This window comes from Cryptomeria japonica, chromosome 8, assembly GCF_030272615.1.
Source record: "Cryptomeria japonica chromosome 8, Sugi_1.0, whole genome shotgun sequence".
NCBI lineage: Eukaryota > Viridiplantae > Streptophyta > Pinopsida > Cupressales > Cupressaceae > Cryptomeria > Cryptomeria japonica.
In genome coordinates, this window is record NC_081412.1 from 356,347,778 (window position 1) to 356,367,744 (window position 19,967).

The 19,967-nt window shown below is 37.6% G+C and overlaps 1 protein-coding gene across 2 annotated transcripts in view; it reads right to left on the reverse strand.

Moving 5' to 3' along the window:
- The window catches only part of LOC131045335 (GDSL esterase/lipase At5g62930), an 81,767-nt gene extending 62,099 nt beyond the window's left edge, over positions 1–19,668 (reverse strand). The window contains exons 1-3 of one of the 2 annotated variants that reach the window (XM_057978913.2): positions 19,445–19,604; positions 19,285–19,362; positions 18,984–19,045 (exon numbers count right to left, since the gene is read on the reverse strand). In XM_057978913.2, coding sequence (XP_057834896.2) covers positions 18,984–19,045; positions 19,285–19,321 — 99 coding nt within the window. In that variant the 5' untranslated portion in view covers positions 19,322–19,362; positions 19,445–19,604. Of the gene's footprint in view, positions 1–18,983; positions 19,046–19,284; positions 19,363–19,444 lie in introns of both variants that reach the window. The other variant, XM_057978911.2, reaches the window with a different exon arrangement.
- Positions 19,669–19,967: the final 299 nt, after the last annotated feature.

Below are 19,967 nucleotides of genomic sequence, written 5' to 3' on the forward strand. Positions count from 1 at the left end.
AACTACTCTTGTTTCTATGCCATTATTGATATGTTCAATAACCTCTTATTTTGATTTGCTAGTGTCTTGCCAGTGCCATTTACATTTTACGGTGAATCTCAGGCTTATTGTATGTTATTCATATGTACCTTCATAAGGTTGTCACTACATTTTGATACTACCCACCACTCCTTCGTATGTATGAGGTCTGTGAGGTGTATTCATGTCTCATAGTTTTCATGGTTATTCATAAAGAAATACTTCCTATACTTCTCTGCACACCCACTGCCCTTGTCTCAACAGATTGTGAACAACACCTCACTCTCTTTTCATTACTTCATACATTCCCTATTCAACCTAGAGATCACCGTCCTCTTCAATAGGGAACAATACTGCCAGGTCATGAATCATTTGGCTCTCTTTCTTGTCACTTTGCAATACAAGAGACCAACTGCAATTGATTCTTAGAAAGCATGTCAATAGCTGTTATAAACGTGGTGTGACTGTCACTTTAAAAAAACATATAACACTATCATTTTATACGATCATTGTAGACTTTGAAGTTTGAACTAATATTTTTAAACCAAGCTTATTATTTTCCCTGCAGGCTGGCAGGATCAAGGCTTTGATACCAATTGTAGTGTCCCCTTTTGGGATTGCCCTAAATTCACGAGTTCTATTTAAAAAAGAAATATAAAATAGTTAGAGAACTTTACCAATCAACAAAAACTTTAAGCAAGATAAATCCTGGTTTAGGTCCTGCAATCATATCGGACAACATTGGACATATAATTCATAAGATCAATTATTCCTAAAAGGGTTAGGGTTTAATGACAAATAAATCCATATGCAATCAATTGTATTAATGAAAATTAAATTATATTGAACTTAATAAATAGGCAACATACTTAAATATAGTAATCAACCATATTGTAGGGTTGAATGAGGGAAACACGATAGGGCACCCTGAACATCCCTCATCTAAGCCCAAGGGGGTGACTTTGCACCCCTTGGCCCCAAGTGGCAGGCACATTGGACATCCAACATGGGGTGGCCTACCTAGTGAGGAAGCTCATTTCTGCCTTCCCTATTCGTGCCACTTCATTAACCTGCATATAAGTGTGTCTCCACAATCAATCATTGTAGAGGCTGGGGAGGAAACCGCAAGAGGGTGCCCAAAACATCTCATCTAAGCCCAAGAACGTGACTTTGCACCCCTTGGCCCCAAGTTGCAGGCACTTTGGACATCCAGCATGAGGTAGCCTACTTAGAAGAAGGTTCTGTCTCTGCTCTCCCTCCTTGCACTCCCTTACTAACCTTGTCATGATTGATTGCAGCAATAGACTAGGAATCTAGCTATTACACATTAATGCCTATATCTAATATATGAGAGGTTATGTATATCTAATATATGAGAGGTTATGTATCAAATATTATCATGTTACATACATATTATTGCCTATATCAATATGTGAGGAATTATGCATAAAAACATTATCATGATGCATATCACAAAGATGATTAGGATACCAGATTGCTGTACATAATTTCTGATGATTTGATCTAACTGTTTCCTTTTAGATGAGTGCAGATTACATATATATTTTCTGTTCTGATTGCTACCCTTGAACTTGTTAGCTGTATAAGTATTTCTGCTTTTTAGTCAATCTTATCTGATTTTATTCCTTTCACTAGATGACAAGCCCTAGACTCACAGTATAGACTTCTGGTTTCAGTACACTGTAAACATATTCAATATTACCTGGGCAATCCAACAGTAACCTAAGGAATAATGTGTGGTAAAGCCCACTTACTTAAGGACCAAACACCTCAAGGGATGACATGAGGAAAAAGGGGGGATCCTAAAGATACGTGAACACAGACAAATTAGGTGTGATGATTGGGAAGGGGATATAATGGAATAAAGATTAATCAAAGTGTCAAGGAAAAGATTAAGAAAATAGAAATGGGGTAAGAGGAAAAAATAAGAGACAAGAAGAACAAATCAGACAAGACGAAAAGACAGAAAGATAAAAGAAAGAACAGAAGGAGAGATTCAAGAAGCAAGAAGCGAAGGAGAAAAAAAAATATATGTAAGGTGCCTCCTCTAACAAAATGAAATGTGCCAAGAAAAGAATGATAAAATTTTGCAAATACTGAATTCGATGCAAGACCTAAAACCAAAACATCTGAACTATCATGGGATATGTCCTACACCAGCAAAAATAGAAAATAAATTTTGTTTGAAATAGAAGAAGAGATAGATTCATAAGAGGTGATAAGGACAAGAGATGTGACAAAATGGAATAATTATTGAGACAACCAAGAGTTTTGGAATCCCTATGTGCAATAGACAAGGGCAAACAACTAGAAATGGTTTAGAGGAAAATCATGATGGGAGAGAAACACAGAGGAAGGACCAAATCTTTATGAACCCTAGCTCACAATGGACGATAGGTGATAGCAATACTAGTGGAAACATAAATATGCCAAGAAAGATTAAGAGAAACAATTTAAAAAGTTGAGAAGAAAATTATATATCAAGAAAGGAAAACATTGTAGTAGAAGAGATAAAGAAAACAATAAAGCAAGAACTAGAGGATAGAGAGAAAAAAGAGATGGATACTACGAAAGAATAGAGATAAAAGAAACGAAAGATAATGAGGACTTAAAAGGAGATAATTAAAGATTAGAAGAGGAAGAAGAGATCTGAAAAGATGCAATCCATATGCCCAACTAAAAGAGGAAGAAAATGAAGACCTTGAAGGAGATAATAAAAGATTAATCAAGGAAGAAGAGATCCAAAGAGATGTAAACCCTTACTCCAACTACAAGAGGTCCCAAGAGGAAATAACCCTGCTGGACCAAACATCACCCTTTGTTTTGCTTGAGAAAATTTTATGAAAGAGGTGAAAACGAGGGTTTGTGAAGCATTCTTGATGATATTGTGCAAATCCAAATGAGTTTGTTCCTATAAGATACAATTTGTTTCACAAATTTCCTTTGAAGATTGATTGTCATGAACTTTCTTTTAAATTCTTCAAGATGAGTTAGGAATGCAAGATGTTGAATTTTCATTTTCTTATCAAGATCTTCTTGCATTTCACCTAAGTGTTTTCAAATTGACTTAAGATCCATTCATAATTGTAATCCAAGGAACTTTCTCTCTTTTTTGGAATGATTGTATAGAATGATGGCGAATGAAGAATGAAGAGGCAAGAACATGAGGGAAGACAAGAACAAGATATTCAAGAAGGTGACAAAGAAGGGCATCACAACATGAAAGACATCATGGAGGATTCTGAATATGAAGATGGAAATGCATAATGAAGACCAAGGAAAGATTTTGAGGAATCACTTTTCGCTCTTGAGCTGATAGTTTCAAAAGAGTTAATCAATGTCAGAAACCCATCCGATGGAGATATAAAGAATGAGACTTCTTTATAATGGTATAGAAATGAAAGGAGAAACTTTGCAAAACATGTAAGTTGAGGTGGTGCCTACTAAACTCCACCAATCAAATATATCCATGGTCAACATGTCTAGATTCATTGAACCTGACTCATCCAAAAAAGAAGAGATGGACATGTGAGAGGCAATAAATGCAATATTACAACCTTTTTTCTTATTGGTCCTTACTCTAAAAGGATATGTATTCAAAGACTTCCAATTTTCTCATTGGTTGGCATTATATGTATGAGCTGTTAATAATAACTAACCCCACCTTAGGGATTTATCGTTTAATCTTGGCCACTGATTTAGAATCAATCTAGGCCCTTGATTTGTAATAAGAAGTCGATAAAAGGCTTGGCCTTTCCATTTGTAAAGGCTAATAGTGGCAGGAATAGTAGTAGTAGCAGTAGTCGGAGGAGGAGACTAGAAATTGTTGCCAAGACTATGCTGGAACAAATACATAATTTTCATTGAACATATGGTGAAAATTTGTAGGAAGTTTCAACATTTTCCATGGTTTCTACTTCTCAACATTTAGTTAAAGTTCATTGATTTTTAATGGTGAAATGAGAAGATATTTGATAGATTCCTTGGTTCATACCATTTATAGTTTGTCAATTGCAAATTACTTTGCATGGTTAGTCTGAACCTCATTTTGGCAACAGTTTGATCGTGGATGTCCATTTGGATAGCACCAGCATTGGGTATTTGGATGGATGTTTACAATATGAAAATCTTTCACTACCTTCGGAGATCGCATCAGTTTTGTGTAGTTGTTATCATGGCAAAGCAAAGCCTGATTAAAGGAATCCGTCTATCTAAAGCACTATCCATTATCATCATTGTTCATAGGCTCTTAGCTTAGTTTCTCTAACCCTTGTCCTTTTGTCCTTTTGTCCTTTTGTTTGAAGAGTTCGAGTTAGTTTAGGAGAAAAGCATCACGCAAATCGCCATAACAGATCTTCAAGGTTTCAGCTTTGTAGAAGCGTACGTCCCTTTGTGTAAACAGCAAATCACATCATTTCACTGAGACTATCCATTGCAACGTCAAGACCTAACAGTAGTAACCTCATTTGATCATATCTTTAGCATTTGAGGTTTCCTTATTCAAGAGAGGATAGAATACTTAGTTTATTTTATTCTATGTTGGCGAGTGTCACAAAACACCCGTTAACAAAGAGGATTAAAATAGGAGGGCAACCCAACATGTTATATGTGTGGAAAGCAAGGTCATATAGCCCAAGATTTTAAGAACAAGTAGTACTTTGTGTGTTTTGCAAAGAAAAGGGAACAACAACTAGCAAGTGTTGGGTCTAGTAGAGGGGTCAACCATGTGACAAAGATCCTACGGAGCTGAGAATAAACAAAGAAAACGGGCCAAAATAGCTCTTTGTACGGAAAAAGCTTGCAACAATACTAGAAGATGATACGAGATTGGCAAGAGTTGACAAAGAAAAGGAAGTTGGTTAATTTGAAAAAAGAAAAAAAAGGAAAGAGTAGCAGTAACAAACCACAAGAAAGATGGATATGGGTAATGGTGTGACCTTTTCACACATCGCCCCATTGCTAATGGGGACCCCCTCTTTTCCTGCTTTCTGCGTTGTTAGGTTAGGGTTTTGGCTGCTTAGTGGGCAATTTTGTGTTTCCCGTGCCCGAGTCTCAAAGTTTTGATCATGCCTAGTGCCGTTTAGGGTTTTGAGGTTATAGGATCAAGTTGCAAACGTTGGGATTTTAAAGATCCTAATTTTGTCTGAGTGTTGACCTTCTTGAGCGTTAAAGTGTTTTTAAACACGCGCATCGGTGATTTTAAAGTGCCAAGGTATTTTCAGACCTTTGGGAGTTGTTTTATCACTCCTAAGGTATTATTCAAGTTGATTTTGCACTTTTATCCCGACAAATTTCCTTGTGTTTCGCTCAATTTTTGGAAAATTTGCCTAAGTTATCAAGTTTTAAAGTTTTCTAACAATTTTGAGTGGTTAAAATGTCAAATTCCTAAGGGAAATCCGTTTTCTAAGGGTTGAAAGGTCAAATTTCATGCTAGAGGTGCTTTTCCCCTCATATTCCAGACTACCCATCCTTTTCCCCCACTCAAAATCCACACTACACATGGGTTTCCCCTGAAATCCATACTGGCTATGATTTTCCACCACTGTTTATCCATGCCTGGGTCGTTTTCCCCTGGAAGCATTAAAATTTGACTAAGTGTCAAGATTTTTCCTGACTGCCTTCGTTTTTCCACCAGGAGTGCAGACTGGAGTGCGGATGAAGTTGAGGATGATTCCATGCCTGGGTCAATTTTCCACCAAGTTGTTTTGTGACAAGTTAATGCGGATTTTTGTGCAGACTCGCAGCCCATGCCCAAGTCGATTTTCCACTGAGAGCAATATGATGAGTTTTGAGTCTAGATTTTCATCCAGATTGAGGTCGAAATTCCACCAGGGAGTGTTTTTTGCAAATAAAGTGAATTTTTGTGTGGATTCTCTATCCATGCACATATCAATTTTCCCTTGGCCTGTTTTGTATGCATTTTGATGAGTTTTAGAATGGATTTTTATCCATACTAATATCGATTTTCCCAATTTTGACGTTTGAGGTGATTTTAATGGGATTTTTTAATCCCTACCTATATCGATTTTCCCCCAAAGGCTCAATTTTGACTTAAAATTGAAATGTTTAATAAATGAGCCCCATTTTAATTGTTTTTAAATGATGTTTGACGATTATTTAAAAATTTTAAAAACAAAATTAAATAGCTTGCAATAAGCATTTAATGTTTTTACCCTTCTAGAAGCAAGTTAGTTTTACCCAAAGTTCAAAAACTTGGACTCGCCACGGACTCGGCAAACCAAGAATTTGGACTCGTGAAAGACTTGGCAAGGACTCGACAAAAAAAAAACCGTAGTTTTACAAAAAAACATAAAGAAATTAATGCATTTAGAGAACATAGGAGCCATAATTGAAACATTACACATGTCATATGATCTACAAACACGCAATATCTGAAATTTGAAATACTAAATCCAAATACCCAGATTTCTTCGATGCTAATTATGTTGTTATATGGAGCCTAATCAGACTCGGAGGTTAAATTTTCACTACTTCCATTAGCACAGTTTCCCCCTATATTTTTCGACGGGGGTTTAGGGGCAGCGCCCCCAATTTGGGGTCAAGGGGCAGTGGGGCGGGGTCGAGGGGCAGCACCCCACGAGGCCAAAAATACTTTTATTATTTTATATAGGCGTCGGGTGTTATTTCTCTATTGGCAAAAAAACCCTTCATGAGATATTTCACTCCCTCAATTACGCCAAATGAAGGCAAACAAAAAAAAAAAAACTCACTTTTAAAGGTTGCATGACGTTTTTTCTGGGTCACGCAAGTCCATCTGAAAGACTCACGAGTCCATGCAAAAGACTCACGAGACTCACGAGTCTTTCAAATGGACTCGCCAAGACTCGCTTCGCAAGTCCTTAGCGAGTCGACTCGCGGCTCCCAAGGACTCGCGAGTCTGTGGCGAGTCCGTGGCGAGTCCGTGGCGAGTCCGCAGCGATTCCGCGATTTTTTGAACTATGGTTTTACCAAACAAGTATATAAGCAAGTGTTTTATCCCACATTGCTTGTGTGGTGAAAGTGAGAGATAAAAGCAAGTATAAGAGAGGAGTCTCCAGCAATATTTTATTATTAAATCTGCCAAGTGTCTCCATGTTTGGCGATTTTTCTCTCTTGTTGGTGAATTTTGGCGAAGTGTTGAAGTGAAGTGTTTGATTGAAGGCCTCCATTTTTTTTCCAGCTTGGAAATCCTTTCAATTGCTTCCACTGAAGATCATTTCCAGATTTTCGATTTTTTGGGTGAAGTTCACCATTTTGGTGAAAATCACGATTTGGTGGAAATTGGCGATTTTTGGTGTTTGATGACTTGGGCGATTTTCTCCACCATTATTGTTTGTTGTCCCGGACCTTCATTGCAGATTGTGTTGCAGATTCGAACTTGATTGAAGACATTTTTTAATTTTTCAGAATTTTCAAGACTGGCGCCATAGCTGGAAATTTCGATTTTATTTTGGCAAGTGTTTGTGCCATTGTTTGGGGTAGATTCCTTCACACTTGGTGGCTGCCATCGTTCCCAGCTTGCTGATATGTTGCAGATCTGAGTTTGTCCTCCATTGTTGCAGCTTGTTCAACCTCCATAGCTGGCTGGAAAATCAATTTTCAGACTTATACTTTGTTCCCAGCTATTTTGTGCCTTAAGAGATTTTATCCAAGGAGCTGATTGCAGACATTTTCAATCAATCTTCAGAGTTATCTTCCATTGTTGCAAACCTGAAACTCCATTGAAGGGGTGCTGTCCTCAAAATACAATTTTTTCCAGCCACCTACCTACCTTGTGATTTCACTTGGGAAGCATTTTTGCTTCATTCCGGAGTTTATTTTTGAGTATTTTATCATTCCTAAGGGTGCTGGTAAGTCTGAAAACTTCATTTCCAGATTTGTCTTCAGACTAAATTTTTCATTCCCAACCCTACATACAAGCTCAAATTTCCTTGTGTTTGCATTGGAAGGTTGATTCTCATCAATTTATGCATATCTAGATGATTACAACATGTTTTAAAAGTTTAATTTTCAGGTTGTCTTCAGATTTTGTTGACCTTCATTGTTGACTGCGGAAGGTGTCCTCAAACATACTTTGTGTGAAAACACAACCTTTCACACCTTTCCTTAGTCATCGTTGATCCGGTACTCCTTTGCACTTTAGTTTGCATAATTTCTAAGTATAAGGAGGTATTAATGAGTTTTATAGAGGGTTTCCATGCCCTAACGTTGTCACATTTTGAATCTAATTGTCAAGATCTACCAAGAGTGTGGACTATTTTCCTGACTTTATGCTCTAATTAGCTTAATATCTTTAGAAAGTCAGGAATTTTATTTATTTTCCTAAGTTCTAACTTCAAGCTTCGTATAGGTGCGATGTCTAAGTCCGAATTTAAGGAAAGGAAAGAACTACTGAAGATACTGGAAACTGGATTCTATCCAGAGCCTAAGATTTCATCTAGATGGAAGGAGATCACAAATACAAACATGCATTTCCTGGACATAAACCAAATGCGACAGCGGATGTTCGGAATCAAAAATCAGATTCCTTCCCCGACATATGTGAACATTATGAAGAGTGGTATTTTTCATGCCGCTGGATTTCCACAGTCCATACAATGCAATGAGTTTATCCTGGAGTGTGCACGATGTTATGATCCTCTCACACGAATGATCAAAACTCCTAAGGGCGTTGTCATTGCCTACCTTGTTGAGGATGTTATTGCTGAGGTGTTCGGAATTCCACGCGGTACACGAAGAAGATAGGTGATTGCAAGAATATGATAAACAAGGAGTGGATGATTGAGCCTAAGCTTCATCATTCCAAGGCTCCCAAAACACTCATGTGCACAGACTTAAAAGAGGAGTATAGCGACTTAATATTCCTGCTCAACAGAGTGATGGGGATGCCGCAGGGAGCAATATTCGATGGATGGATGGATGTTCTATTTCTTCCAGGATTGTCTTAGAGGAACATTGGTAAATTGGTCTACGGTTATAAGTGACAATCTGGACTTTCGGCTGAGGAATGTAGAGCGGTCCAGGTCATTCGCCATGACTTCCTACCTGGTATACCTGCTTGCACAGTTCGTTTCATACAGAGAATTGATATGCAAAGGTGAAGTCGGGAATGGGCAAGGACAATTCAGGAGTCATGAATGCTACCCCCAGCTGAGCATGTACAAAATTGAAGACTATAAGAGAGTGAATGATGTATTCACTATGTACATCACGCGGATGCTGCAAGGCGGAATCCACAAGAGATTGTCCAAGGAGGCAACAGAGCTAATAGAGAAATATGGATCGTGGTATATTCAGTTTCCCACTTTCACGTACCTTAGGATTCATGGGTTTCAATCCGAACCCTACAAGCTTCCTAGGTATCCATCCGACAGAATGATCTTGTTGGAAGTGGTGAGACAGCTTCTAGAGTTTGATGCCATTCAAAGAGAGAAGCATAGGACAGGCATGACATTCCCTATTTCAGTTGGGAAGACATCAAAGGTTTGTCAGTCTTCCCTAGCCGCCAGCACTGCGAGTGAGGAGCTTGCATTCTGTCGATTTGCAACCTTCAAGAAAAGAAAAAGATTTGATCCAGATAAGAAAGTTGGAAGGATCAAGGGAGAGAAGTTCATCCAAAAAGTTGACATAGAGGATTATTGGGCCAACCTGATGGACGAGCAAGCAGTGAAGAGACGAATGTGGTCCAGAATGTCAGTGGATTTCATGAGGAAGTGTGGACTTTTCCTCATTCCTGATCAAGTGTTAGATGACAGGGATCATACGCATCCACAGTATGAGAATGAAATGAAGAAGGCAATCTTATTGCCAAATTGGTCAGAGTCAGAAGAGATTGACCTGAATGTATTGATGAGAGAGGTCTTGAGTTTCTCCCGTGCATGGGTAGATATACAGATGAATAAGTTAGTTGATATGGGTGTTCCCTTCACGTATGAAAAGATGAAGCCAGAAGAGTCTGCTTTCGAAGATGATCAGAGGACTATCAGTGATGTCTGGATTCATGCAGACGAAGAGAGTCAAGCTCCCAAAAGAAGGAAGAACGCGTCAGGAGAAGTCGAGGCCAAAGGGAAGAAGATTGAGGAGGTGAAGAAGAAACAGAAAACTATCATTCCTCCACCTATCACTCCTTCACCACCTCTCAATGTCTCATCAATTAAGGTGATTGAAATAACAGAGCAGAACAAGGAAACCCAACAGTGTTCCAACACAATGATACTACCAGAGAATATTCAGGAGTCACATGCCACAGCAATATCTGTACCTCCAAATGAGAATGATGATCAGCCGAGATCCCCTACTGTCCTTTTGGAAGTTAGTTTGGGAAATGAGATATACGATTTGACCAGGAATAATCCTGATGATGATGATGATGTTATCTCGGCATTGAGAGGACTTGATTGAGAAATGTGTCTTGATGATGGTATGGAGATGGCCGCTATTCCTGATTGGCTGATGAGAAGTATGGAGAAAAGTAAGAAAATGATAGAGGTACAGCCTATTGATAACATTGATGATTACCTAGCTAGGAGTGCTAAGGAGAAGGAACCCAAGAGAGCAGAGATTTTGTCGCACATAATTAGAGATGAGACAGGAATGCGGATTGCGCAGGTTGTTGTTCCTATTGCAGGCGTGACAGCGGACATTGCTACTCCTATGGATTTCCAAATCACTTCAGTTGCCTTTGGTCGTACATCAAGAGAGCAAGAATTTCAGGAGGTTGGTGAAAACCTCAAGGCAATCGACGCAAGGTTAGACAGAGAGATTGCAGAGAAGGAAGGGTACAAAGAAGAGAATATCAGACTTAGAGAGTATATTGCAGGGATAAGGTGTGAAAATCCCACCCTTATTTCCCCTATTGCAGTTGACCATGGAATACATTCACACTATGAGGTAGCGAGAGATACACTCTCGGAGGTGGAAAAGTGGATTGAGAGTACAAGAAAGCAGGCAGATGATTTCCTTACTCAGTTTGTCCAGGCATATGATAGGACAACAGGGCTCGTGTTTAGAATCCAGTATTTGGAAGGAGTTTGGGAAGAATTCCGGCCTATTCAGGAGAGGACTATTCCACGCCTCCAGGCTTTGAAGAAGATTCCTAATTCCACCTTGGTCAGCGAGAGCATTGTGCACAGTGGAGACAAATACGATTTCCATGGCTGGTATTGTTCATTAGCCGTGAAGAGATCAACTTATGAGAAAGCCCAATCGAGTTGTATGGAGATGGAGGGATTGATTCAGGACAAATGAAGATCCTTGCCTCAATTGAAGAGTTATTGGGTGTTGATGTTAGTGATGCTAGTGGTTTACACTTAGCCGAATTAAGAGACAAGATGAAATTTATGTATTTTTGCCAATTGGACTCTTTGAAGAAGAGTCAGATAGATGACTTGGTCTCTTTGTTGATTCATGTTCATAGTTCGCAGAAGCTCATGCCAGATTGGGAGAACACTTTGGACGCATGCTCGGATTCAATGGACGTGATTGATTCGCAGCAGGATACCTTGCCTAGCATTTCCATGGAGGAGTTAGATTCAGTATTGGCTAGATTCTTGGAATTTGCTAGGAGAGAGAGAGATGCAGGGAGGAATCTTCTGGAAGATTCCCTATTTGATGACTAGGTATCTTTTTATTGGACCATATGTAGGTGGCACCATTTTTTATGTAAACCCTAATTAGGGCAATTCTAGGGTTTTGTTGGCATGATCTTGGTCGTTGATCTTGTATCAATCTTGGCCATCCATTTTGTAAGAGACTATATATATACCTCCTTGTCTCTCATTTGTAAGGGAGATTTTTGTAGAATTGTTGGTATATGTTGCAGCTATTTGAATCTAAATCATTGTTCAATTGTTGGTGATTTTGCTCTTCAAATGTTGTCTTTGCATTCATGGTTCTCAATTCCTCCAAGTTAGATTAAAATTTTAGATTAGAATTTATTTTCATGTATGTTAGATTGAGTGAAAGATTTGTTGAATATATTTGTGTGGAATCCTTAATCCATACCACTGGCCTCTTGCCGCTGGTAAGTGCGCCTTGTGTGGTCAACTAGAGATTTGAGTAAGCTTAACTTCAACTATTACGTGTCCCTTGACAAGCATCAACTTGGATGGTGTCAACGTTTGATGGTGATAGCCTGAAAAATCTTTAAGTATACCTTAGACGATTGCACTAAGCTTGTGTCAATACTTGTTTGTGAGACCTTGCCTAGTTTGATTCCACTAGATCTGTTCATCATTTCCGACATTCCTAAGCTTAGAATAGATTTCCTGAACCCTATTCCTTTTGCCCATTTTTTAGTAAGAATTAAGTCCAGAGCTTCATTGATAAATCCTAAGTTGTCAGTACACCTATTCCGCATCTTCATGATCGAAAAAGATAATCCAAACATTTGCGTAAGTCCCCAAGTGAACATAGCAATTCACATCGACCATTGAGTTACCCACTCGTCAAGAATTGACATGTAGAAACCTTGGAATCATTTTAGTCGATCTCATCCTTAGCATCTGAGGTGATTTTGTTCAAGAGAGGGTAAATTACCTTGGTATTTTATTCTGAAATGTTATGTGCATAAAACACACATCAACAGGTAAGCAAATAATGGAAGAAGGGTCAAATGAAGAGAAATATTCTAACTTGAGAAAGTTAAAGAGTACAAAATTGACAAAAAAAAACAAATTAAAGAACAAGAAAATGTTGCATCCTTTGAAGATGAAGAGGTCAAAGGATCAAAGGAGATGGTAAAACTAATTAAGAAACAGGGTTTGGTAGAAAAATTATACAATTTTATAGATGCTAGAACAAGCAATAAAGGAATAAAAGGATTTGAAGGGTACAAATGACAAGGAAACCTACAAAGAGAAATGTATTTAAGACATCCAAGAAATCAAAAAAGAAGGCTATATTGATGGATGCAAAACTAGATGGTTTTTGGGTAAGAAATGGGCTACAAGATTTAGGTGCGGATATCAAAATTATTCTGCATTGTACAAGGGAAATGATAGGGAAACTAGAGTTATAAGCAACATCTTATGATAGCTTCAATATATAATGCACCCAAAAGACCATTGTGAGTAATAACTAGTGCAGAAATTCAACTTATGGTATAAAGAAGAAAGTGGGCTTTGCGGTAGTTGGTATATATGACAATAATTCAGATTCTTAACCACTACTACTAAATTTAGAATGGTCCATGGATTGCAATGGATTCTTTGATTTTGAAGAAAAAAAAATCACCTTTGAAGGAAGCATCATAACTTACCTCCCCCAAAAAATAGGGATGGTTGTAGCTTGGGTGGAAGAGTCATGGGAAGAGATGAAGTAGATGAAAGCAAGTCAAAAGCAATTTATGTTGTGAGGAGAGTCCCCAAAGTAAATACAAACCATGAACCCAACTCAGAGGGAAAAGTAGTTTTGGAAATTGATAAGGCACAGTCAAGAATAGACTCAAATATTGAAACATAGTTATATAGACAATCAAGCAGCTGATGCATGTGGGTGGGAAAACACCTCACACCTCTCAAGGTATTGCAAGCTCCAACACGGTACCACTGACACCCCTCAAGTGCCTCAAAAGAATGACAACAGAAGCATTACACTACAAACTTTCCAAATTCACAATGATTGAATTGTGAGGGAGTACCTAGAGAGGATGAAAAGTATTTCCATATGAAGAGATGTAACTACAAGCACTTGATGAGACTTTGATCATCAATGTTGCCACATGGTGGGATACCCACAAGCAAAATATACAATCATTGAGAGGATTGGAGATACTAATTAAAAGCAAATACACAAGGGAGAAAGGATATTTTCATGCTATTATAAGCAACACATGCACATTCAATCTAAGAGCCCAAACGGAATTATGAGACATAATGTACCAAATTAGATGAAACTAATACATGTTTGTGGCTGGGTTTCAATATTTTTACTACACCTTGGAAACTATTTATTGCTCATGGTATATGCATCAAGAGCTTAGATGGAAAACAAGAAACTAAGAAAAAACGAAAAAAGGCTTTGTCAAGCATTCAACTTCTAGGATCCAAATACAAGATTATGTATATTCCTTTGAATAATTTAATCTTTAATGATCATACTGGACAAATAGGCCAAAATATAACTAGTTGAAATAAATAAGAGGTGTACTTTTTCCAAAGTAATAAATAGCCACATAAACACAATGTAGTAATTTTAAGATATTCAATCTATTTAAAATGGCAATATCTGACTAAACACATCGCTAAACATCTAAAACATGGAATTCAACATTAAAATAGCAGACTTCTATATTCATTATCAACAACTCCCAAATATCATATTTTAGATCAAATGTTAAATAATCTATGCTCCACCAAGTTTCCAAGATGGGTACGGTAGGAGATGCGGGGACACATTTCCATTAAGGGTAGTTTTTTAGGCTTTTAAAAAAAAAAATTAAATAAAAGAAATTTCAAATATTTATATGATAACATCATTAAGGGATTCATCATAGACATTATAGAATCTTAATACATAGCATTAGACTCCAATTTGAGATTTCATGTAAGAATTGACAAAAAATTCACAAAATTCAATTGCTTTCATCGTCAATGTGCATACATATCATATGGGAATTACAACAAAATGCTCAAAGGCTACGAGTTTCAGCTACGAAATTACAAAAACCTAGAAAATATATAGTTGTCCCTAAGCGACATCAATCCCCTAAGCGACATCAATCTCTAGTAAGTCTTCATCAAAATTGGAGTCTAAATTGGAGTCACTACCACTATGAGGAGTTGCCTCATCAAATGGAACCCCAACCAATCCCTCATGTGCTCCTCCTCATCAACCTATATAGCATCTTCTAGATCAACATCCCAACATGAGGCTAGAGTATGCGCTCCTCCTCATCAACCTATATAGCATCTTCTAGATCAACATCCCAACATGAGGCTAGAGTATGTCGATACATAAGAATCCATTGATTTTGTAGCCACAAGGCACTATGTGTGACCACCAACTTCTCTAATCATCTAGAAAAAAGGTTGCTCATCTTGACTAATTAAATGAAGCTATATGTGGACCAATTCCTCTCTATAATAATGGAACTAGCAACCTATGAAAGAAGGTGAGGTAGGTATCCTCAACTTTGGTACATCCTTGCCATACCACATCTGCCATCCAATAAGATCGGTTTAAGCTAATGCAGCTCTATCATTCCAGCCTCTAGTTTGTTTAAGGTTGAACCATAAAGATTGACAAAGGCTAGCTATTGTGTGAGAAGTATTGAAGATTCCTCATTTGCATACATTTTTCAAAGGGCCTTCATAAGCCCTTCTTTCACCTCTTCATCATGAGATAAAGGCACTCTTCCAAACCTTGTTACAGACATTCGGATTTTAGAGCATAGGTTACCATATGAAATAGATTGTTCATAGCGTTCCACCCTCACGTCACAATGGACATAATATGCTCCTCATAATATCCCAAAGCAAGATTCCTGTTGTGAATGGCTTGCTTCATCTATCAAAGCATGCCATCAAATGTCGCATAAATCTCTCCCAAGCTAGGAGAGTCTATATCAACATATCTTAAGACTTTCACAATAGGTTCGATGAAGAAGCAATCATATCTACAAGTGCAAACAAGTTACAAAAATTGAAATTTCAAAAGAGATTAAGAACTTATGACTTAGATGACAGACTAAATGCTACTACAAAATGAGAATAATTTACAAGTTACAAACATTAATAAATTAATTTTTTAAAGATTTAATAATAAAACCAGCAATTTCTTACCTCATTGTGGACCACCAATCATCATTAAGGATCTTTTGTTTCACATTTTTTCCTTCAGCTATGCTTGCCTCTAGTCATCTATCCCACTCCCAATTAACCACTAGTAATTGTAGAGGCTCTTGAAACTCAACAATCCCCTCTAACAAAATGAATAGTAGACATATCTAGCATCAACGTGCTCTAGGAATATCTTCCTCAAAAAATTCCTAAACATAGCAAAAGAAGTGTGATGGTTGTAGATGAACATTCGTATGTCTCTACATTCACCCAATCTATCTTCTCAATGTCTTATGTGTTGTTCAACACATGATTACAACACATGGTCCAAAAAATATGTTTGTAAGCACCCTCAACCATCAAGCCAACCAACTAACATGCATGGGCTAAATCATTGACCACTTGTATAGCATTAGAGGCTCTAACCACTTCTATGGCATCCTTCAAGATCTAAAATTGGACGTTTGCATCTTTCCTCTTCCCTAAATAATTAATAGCTCTAAGAAAATAAGAGCCAGCTAAACTTGTGACTATGATATTGATGAGTGGTCAATGTTTGGTATCAATCCAGGTCCACCCATCCATGATGATGGAGTAATCATCCCTTATCCAACTTCATTTCTCCCATCAACACACTTTCAAATATCTGTATCAAGGAGGATGGTGCATAGCTTATGTTCTTCAGATAGGGCAAATGACGAACAAACAAATATTATATCTTTAAATATTTGTTTGAAATAAGGGAGAACGGGCATAAAAAAAATTAGCAATGGAAGACTTAACCAGCTATTGTGATTATGCATTAAACAACTTTGCAACACTGGTAGTTCTTTTCTTTCCCTTGGTATAACCCTCTTCCCTTTGACTTCTAACATCTATGATTTCAATAGTAAATGCACTAGGCTACATAGTCTCCATTGGAATTCCCTTCTTTCTTCCCTCCCCCTCCATGTGCAACCTAGTTACCTCAAACTTCTCGGATAGGGTTATAGCCTTAACATTTTACATAGAAGACAGCAAAACATGAGAACTGCTAACATCTCCAGACAGTAATAGATTGAATATTTACAGTCATGAAAACAGCCAACGTGCAGATATTATGGTTCAACATATCAATATTCACAATATACATGAACAATTCCAGGCACTCATAACAATGAGATAAATGAATTTAAACGTGTCCATGAAGTTATAGGTCAAATAAAAGAAGAATCTCGAAGTAAGGGACCATCACAATGTGGTTAACCATTCTCAGAATGAAAGATACAAGAATTAATAGGCATATGCTGTCACCAGGAGTGAGCATCAAAAAGAAGGCAAATCTACAATTTGGATCAAAGAGGAAGCTGCAGGAGAATTGAAAAAGCTTTAAACTTTTTCAATCCTGTTCTTGACACTCAAACAAGTAATTTTTCAAGGGCTTGACCTTTACAATTACCCAATATAAAAATCCCTTTTGAAGACATCAATTGCAATATTGAAGCTTATGTAAGAGATGTTCCCAAGGAATTCACCGAGAGATTAGACAAAATGCACAAAGACTTTAAGACGAGCAACAACCTAGAGAAAATATAAAATGAAAAATATGAATCCCTTGGGAATCTCGAGTATAATAAAGAAATACTTTTACTAGAGGTGGATGAGGCCAATAATACAGTCTATGATTTGAAATTGGTTGAACATCTGACAAATGGCAGCTACAGGAGGATTATAGGCAACCGAATGGGCAAAATCAAGGAGGAGATTTAATTGCACTTAAAATCTCTTCTATTGATGAACCTATTAATATAAATGATCTTCTCATATGCCTCGATTTACAAAGAATTTATGGTCTGCCAAAAATCAATAAGAAATTCCTTTGTGTTCCATTGTGAATCCCAGGTGATCACCAACTTCCTCTCTTGCGAATTTCTTTGCCAACAAACTTAAGCTTCGGTAGGTCAGACTCCATTGTTTGTATAAAGTTCAACTTTGTCATCAAAACCAGGGACCTTAGGGTGTACAACAGTGATAATGCAGATCTTCAGTGTGAGGTCACTTTTCACGAAAAACCCAATAAGCGAAGCCATTAAGGTTGTTAGTGACATTACAAATCAAGAAACCACAAAACTGTTTGAATTGTGCTTAAGGTCCACACTTTTTGGCTTTAAGGAATAGGGTGTAAAGACTGGAAGGCTACAGATTCCTACCCCACAAAACCAAAGTGGTGGCTCCTGTTTGTGGATGACACTAATTCGATTTTAGTCCTGTAGGAAGATAACCCTGGAGGAATGTTGAACTACCTGAACAAAAAATAAGAAAAGAAAAAAAGTTTGCCATGACTGGAGAAAAAGGTGTGCAACTTAACTGCTTAGGAATTTTAATTTCTATTAGACAGTTACTCTGCCAAGTTTATAGATAAATCATAAGAAGACATACACCAACCTTTATCTACAGGTCAGCTCACCGAGCTATCTTGCTCATTCACTCAGTCTTAAATGCTTTAGAAGCTAGTGCTGTCAGAATTTCAGAAAGTGAATATTCGGAACAGGATAAAAATTCACATCCAAGGTTCTCAAAGAAAACCGATGAAAAGAGAGATGGATAAGGAAATAACAAGGCCAAAACCATCAAAAATAAGTTGGACGCTGTAAGGGAAAGAGCATTCAGATAGTCTATACACACGCACCCACAAACACATGCACACACAGACAGGCACACGCATACCGCACGCACACAGACAATATGGACAAGCCGCACGCACACACAAATAAATCCTAACGTAATTGCATATATCTATCTAGCAGTTTTAAGGCTACCACAATGCATAATTAAGAAAAGATATTTCTAGAAAAGTCGTGCAAGACACTGAGACTCTTATTCATCTGTCCATTAGACAACTTCCTCTTGCTTTCACATTCCGGGCGTTCGACATATTTTAAGGGGAAGACTGCAAAATTGAAGAAAGGGATTCGAAGGGCAATTAAAATCCACCCGAACACATAGTGACAGCCTTAAATTTAAGATCGAATTTTTGATTCCCCTACTGCAGGACACCACAGGTTATAGCACAACTACGGAGATTCTGAGATAAATCGGTTTCATACAACTGGTGAAATTTCTGAATACTTCCACTGAATCTCCACTACACTTCAGCTAAAAGGAAATGAGACTCTTTGGACCTACCATGACCTTTTCCACATCCGAAGCCAAGCCAGAGCTGTGTTTAGTGAATATAAAGAGATCATCTGTAAGAAAAACACTAGATTTGCTTACGATTTGCTTTATCAGGAAGAACCTTATTTTATTGAGTCTAAAATTTTAATCACACTCAATGATCAAGATGAAATAAAAACTGTAAGCAATGTGCATTAACAGAAAAAATCTGAAACTGAGTGGCAATTTTGCTGAGTGAATTTTGATAAATAAAATGTGGCAGGGGTAATGTAGTAAGTAGAATGGCGAATAAGGTAAACGCGACGCTTACTGGAGGAAAGACGTGGGGAAGCAAGAACAAAGCCCATCGTGTGTTGTAACCACTGTACCCCCGCAGAAGGACGTCTGCCTGTGAAGCAGATTACCATATATCAAAATGAGCTCCGTCTGTCCTTCGATGAAAATTTACAACAGGGATGTGATTACCTTACCTTCCGACAGTAGCGATTAGAAAGGGATGCACCCCATCCCCCGTCTGCAAACGATTGCTGAGTAATCGAGTCTCCAAACAATACCATATGGGGCCTCATTCTCTCCCTCTCTTTCTTCCCACTTTCCTGATTTTGTCTGCAGATATTATGCGAGAAGAAGATGGTACGCAGGCATTCAGTCCAGACTATTATTTCAAACAAACTTGCGCCGATTCGTACTAGAGACTTTAATTTATATTTCTTAAATTTAAAATTTTTGTCTAACTATTTTTTAAATTAGAAAGCGCTTTATATTAAGTTTATATTAAGTGAATGAATGTATGTTTTAAATAATGTCTATGAGCTCAAACAGTTTATGGGACCATAATGCAAACCCTAAACAAATCTAACAAATCTAAACAGCGACTGTAAGATCTTTTTTTCCTTTGTAATTTGGATTATTTCCTATATTAGGAAATTTGTAATTCCTGTTATCTTTTTTTTCGTCAAATAGATTTTATCCATAAATCAATTAAAATTTATT